This window comes from Anomaloglossus baeobatrachus, chromosome 5, assembly GCF_048569485.1.
Source record: "Anomaloglossus baeobatrachus isolate aAnoBae1 chromosome 5, aAnoBae1.hap1, whole genome shotgun sequence".
Taxonomy (NCBI): domain Eukaryota; kingdom Metazoa; phylum Chordata; class Amphibia; order Anura; family Aromobatidae; genus Anomaloglossus; species Anomaloglossus baeobatrachus.
Window position 1 is genome coordinate 110134702 of NC_134357.1, and position 5526 is coordinate 110140227.

A 5526-nucleotide genomic window follows, 5' to 3' on the forward strand; every position below is an offset into this window, starting at 1 on the left:
CTATTATGATCATTGCATCTCATCACTGGATTCTCCAGTATACCATCAAGACCAATTGTTGGATGCAGTGGTAATATGGATATTAAGAGAGAACAATACTGCTGTACATGGTGCACTGGTACAGCGGCATTGGCATGAAGGCAGATTTATGAGATTAGTGGTGTGCATTTCAAAAATTTATGCAGTTTGAATCCAACTTTTTTAACAATTATTAAACCTGTTCATTATGTGGAAATCATTTTTAATGTCTAAATACATTTATGGCCTCTAGCAATTCTTGGTATGACCAACAATAACTTTTCTCAATCTGGCCCAAAACAGTTGTTTCCCTTTTGCATCTTCTGGCCACTTCAGGTAGGTTTTCTTGTCTAGGATCTTGGTGAGCTTATGGTATTGCTGAAGTTCTTCTCTAGGGATGTCATCCAGGAACACCAAGATAAGGGAATCCTTACTCTCTGCTACAAGTCTGTAAGTTGCCATTCTTATCTCCAGGGAGCACCAGTTACTCTGAAGGTAACTACGCGTGATAACACAGATGGTCCACCGGCTGCTAGATATACTGTCTACAATGTTCTCTACAATGTCTCTGCCGATCTCAAAGTCTCGGTTACGGATACACACTTTAAAGAAAGGAGGACCGTTCTGCTCCAAGTTAGGGAGAAGCTGCTCTGTTACCCATTGTTCATCGTGGGCATTATAAGATACAAATACATCATAATCATAGTGGTCCCTTTTTCTGTGCCTATTACTCAGCTGACATTTGATTGTATAAAACATGTACAGTGTATACCACCAGATACTTTCATATAAGACGGAAATAAACATAAATATCAAGGTACTGACAAGTGTAATTAAGAATAAAATGAAACCTAGCTCAGTACTGCAGTTCTGTTGTAAGAAGGAGAATAAGTAAGAATACTGTCCTTGAGTATTAACAAAACAATGTTGATAATAAAAGTCTAGGAAGAAAACTTGTGTTTCATATTTTACCCACTGATCCAGCCATGAAAACTCACAACTGCAAAAAAAAGTTGTATCTGGAAAAAAAATATATTTTAGACTTGTCATATTAGCCAACACATTGTCTGGAAACCCGTAAATATTTTCACTTTCTATCATTAAAAATCTGACTGATATTAAATCTCGGAATAACACATTAGAACCATAGTCCTTTATTCCTGAATTTACTAAATGCAAAATTTGTAGGTTTTTCAACCCCAGAAAGAGTTTCTGCACATCTAATGCTGAGAAATCATCCAATTCATTGGCATTTTCAAAGTGAAAAAAAGAAAGTTTTCTTAAGCTTTGTAAATTAGAATGAAAGATGTCTGTGTCTGATTTTGAACGTACGTCCGCTATCAAATAGATTGTCTCCAAATTTGTAAATTTTTCCAGTGCAGCTTCAAATTTTACATCATAACAGAGAAGAGCGTAGATATTTGTTAAATGCAATTCTTTTACTTTGTAAAATGGAAATTCATCACAATTATCAATTAACACGTGAGGAGATTCAATGCTCAAACCTTCAAAGTAACTAAAAGTATTGAAATATTCAGATTGAATTGTCAGAGTTGTGTCAAGTGTTTTCAGGGACATTTTTTTCAGTGACTCCATGTTCTTTGACCATGACATGCTCTCCATGTCTTTAAAGTCAAGAGCAATCTCTTCAAGCTTTCTTAAATCTTTAAAGGCCAAGTCACTAACGGTTTCTACAATATTTCCATTCAAAGTCAGTTGTTTTAATGAAAATAAACCTGCAAATGCAAATTCAGTCAAACTGTAGAAATGATTACTCTCTAGATTCAGAACTTCCAGAGTCTTCAAACCACGAAACGAATATTTACTGATTGTCTGGATCTTATTGTCATTCAATGAAAGTGATTTCAGTTTTTTAAGGCATTTAAATTCATCTTGCATTAGAGAAGTTAAATAGTTAAATGACAAGTTAAGGTGAACAAGCTCCATGGAAATATTCTCAGAACATATTTGAATTGTGGTAATTATATTGTTTGACAAGTTTAGCTCCTTCAGTTTTTTAAATTTCTTAATTTGAGATGCGGCCACACTTTTTATCGAGTTGTGCGATAAATCTAGAATGTGCAGTAAGTTGCAGGAGCCATTGGATGTATGGATATATGAAATATAGTTTTGTGCCAGTTGGAGTTCTTGGATCTTAAAAAGTGATACATACATACAGATGTTGAAAACAGGAAAATGAGAATTGGAAAATGAAAATGAGTCGACTTCTTGGATCCCAGAATTTTTTAAATCCGTTACAGCTGGATAATGTAAATTCGGTTTAAAATAGGATAACTTTGGAAAGTTACATAATGAGTTGTTTTGCAGATTATTAATTTGTATTCCATCTATATTCAAGTAGGTAACATTAAAGTGCATGAAAATGTTATTACCTGTTGGATTTTCATTCACCAGACAGTCTGTTTCTCTGAATTCATTTAGTCTGTAACTAATTAGAGTTAATGCTTGCAGATTTTCTAGTTTAGGAAGATACTGTGTTACTGATGATAAAGTTTCAATGCTGTTGTCATCCAGAATAAGATGTTTCAGTTGATGAAAATTGTCAAATATTGATTTGTTCAGTGATGAAAAGGGGAATCCTTTTAATTTAAGCTCTTGCAGTGTATAAAGTCCTTGTAAATCAAGATCATCAGTACCGAATTTTTTGGACCATAAGACGCACTTTTTTCCCCCCAAATGTTGGGGAAAAGTGGGGGGTGCGTCTTATGGTCTGACTATAAGGCTGCGGGGAATGAAGGTGCCGCGGTGCAGCGGGTCATCGGCGGCACGAGCAGGCTGTAACAGCCTGCCGTGACCACGTGGGCCCGCTCATTACATATGCACGCCCATCCTCCCGCCCATCATCTCTCAGCGAAACCGGCGCTGACAGGTGGGCGGGGTGATGGGCGGGGGGGTGCGTGCATAATTAGCAGCCGGCCGTGATCACCCCTGGCAACTACAGCCTAGAGTGATCATGTGCGACTGTATTCACTGCCCCCCGTGCATCATTATCAGCGCGGGGTGCAGTGAATCAGTGTACTCACCCGTCACCGTGTGTGGAGCCGCCCCCCTGCAGCATCGTGTCTTCCTGTCTGTGCCGGAGGTCAGCTGATCTGGACACTAGCGGCGCGCACCGCGATGACGTCATCGCTGTGCGCGCCGCTAGTATCCACCAGAATCGATCAGCTTACCGCCGGCACAGACAGGAAGACGCGATGCTGCAGACAACGGTGACGGCTCCACACAGCGGCGCTGCAGCTGAGACAGAGATCGGTGCTTCAGGGAGTGAGGAAGGGAAAGTATAAACGTTTATTTTTTTTGTCCTGTGCCACAGGATACACGCCATTTACCAGGATGGGGGTAAATCATGAGCAGGATGGATGGGGGCATATCATGAGCAGGATGGATGGGGGCATATCATGAGCAGGATGGATGGGGGCATATCATGAGCAGGATGGATGGGGGCATATCATGAGCAGGATGGATGGGGGCATATAATGAGCAGGATGGATGGGGGCATATCATGAGCAGGATGGATGGGGGCATATCATGAGCAGGATGGATGGGGGCATATCATGAGCAGGATGGATGGGGGCATTTCATGAGCAGGATGGATGGGGGCATTTCATGAGCAGGATGGATGGGGGCATTTCATGAGCAGGATGGATGGGGGCATATCATGAGCAGGATGGATGGGGGCATATCATGAGCAGGATGGATGGGGGCATATCATGAGCAGGATGGATGGGGGCATATCATGAGCAGGATGGATGGGGGCATATCATGAGCAGGATGGATGGGGGCATATCTTGAGCAGGATGGATGGGGGCATATCATGAGCAGGATGGATGGGGGCATATCATGAGCAGGATGGATGGGGGCATATCATGAGCAGGATGGATGGGGGCATTTCATGAGCAGGATGGATGGGGGCATATCTTGAGCAGGATGGATGGGGGCATATCATGAGCAGGATGGATGGGGGCATATCTTGAGCAGGATGGATGGGGGCATATCATGAGCAGGATGGATGGGGGCATATCATGAGCAGGATGGATGGGGGTATATCATGAGCAGGATGGATGGGGGTATATCATGAGCAGGATGGATGGGGGGTATATTATTAGCAGGATGGGGGGTATATGAGCAGGATCATATACAAGGCAGGAGGATCCTTATCAGAATGGGGTACCTTAGAAGAGAATTTGGGGACATTACCCCCATAACAGTGTCAGCAGCAGATCCTCGCCCCATAACAGTGTGTCATGACCATATTTTTTGGTTAAAATTTTATTTTCCTATTTTCCTCCTCTAAAACCAGGGTGCGTCTTATGGTCAGGTGCGTCTTATAGTCCGAAAAATACGGTAAATGTCTTCTGTGTTTGGTACATCCACAAAACAGAGAGTTTCTCAAGCTCCAGAAAGACCATTGGTGACATCATAAAATATCCATATATATAGATATAAATTAAGTTTGTAAGATTGGAAAAAGCTTGTGGCTTAATAGTAACATTAAATATCTCCAGAAACAGCCAGTCTGAAGTAACGGGAACTTCTTCTAATTCTTCTATAGAAGTGTTATAGAAGTTACACACCGATGCAAGGCTGAAGTTTCGTTGATCAAATCCATCAAACTCGAAAGACATTTTAGTACTGTAAGTATCAAAATATTCATGCTCTATAATGTCACAGTGCTTTCTTATCATACCAAAACATGAAGAATAGGTAGATATGAAGAAGGCTAAGCAAACCAGACGGAGAATAGTATCCATGTCATCAGATTACTTCATGAAGTTAAGTCTGATGAATATATACTAGTCCGTTTTAGCTAAAATTTGCACTAAAAGAATTTTCTTTTTTTAGTTCTTTTTACTAACTCTAAAAACAGCCAAGGGGAAATGAAAATAACAAGTTAGTATTTAGCAACTTTTACATGTGTTTCTGTAAATGAGATTTCTTTGTAATTCTGCCTTAGGGGAAGTTCACACAGTGCGTTTTTCGTGGCGTTTTTGCGCGTTTTTCGGGTGCATTTTTGCTCAGAAAACTGCATGACTTTGCTTCCCAGCAAAGTCTATGAGTTTTCATTTTTGCTGTCTGCACAGAGCGTTTTTTTTAGCTGCGTTTTTGTGGTACCCACAAAAACGCAGCATGTCAATTATTTTTGCGTTTTTCACTGCTTTTTCTACCCAGTTCAATGAAATGTTCAAAAACACAATGAAAACAGCAAATTGCAAATATAGCTGCGTTTTAGTGCATTTCTATGACTAAAAACGCAACTATAAACGCAACGGGTGGGCAGTAAAGTGACATATACAGGAAGAGGATTCCTTCTGTCAGTAAATACAGAAGCGTGAATCCTCCCGGTACCATCACCGCTGCGTCCACCTCCAATCCTGTGCATGTCAGCTCCCGTGCAGCGCCATGTCTGGGCGGGAGGTGGAAGCAGCTGTGAAAACAAAAGTGAACAGTAGAAAAAAAAATGTCATACTCACCTGTCTGCAGACTCTC

The 5526-nt window shown here is 41.0% G+C and overlaps 1 protein-coding gene across 1 annotated transcript; it reads right to left on the reverse strand.

Annotated features, from left to right (window-relative positions):
* Positions 1–267: 267 nt before the first annotated feature.
* LOC142313359 (uncharacterized) lies at positions 268–4790 on the reverse strand. Its single transcript, XM_075352375.1, has 2 exons — positions 4381–4790; positions 268–2671 (listed from the first exon to the last, which is right to left on the reverse strand). The coding sequence occupies exons 1-2, from the start codon at positions 4788–4790 to the stop codon at positions 268–270; spliced, it is 2814 nt and encodes a 937-aa protein (XP_075208490.1).
* Between the last annotated feature and the right edge of the window lie 736 nt (positions 4791–5526).

Bases quoted from the DNA above. Each gene is read 5' to 3' on its own strand.
- LOC142313359 (XM_075352375.1), bottom strand. From the start codon at position 4,790: ATGGATACTATTCTCCGTCTGGTTTGCTTAGCCTTCTTCATATCTACC. The intron at 2,672-4,380 runs ATTTTTCGGACT...AAAATTCGGTAC, and splicing joins ACACAGAAGACATTTACCGT to TGATGATCTTGATTTACAAG.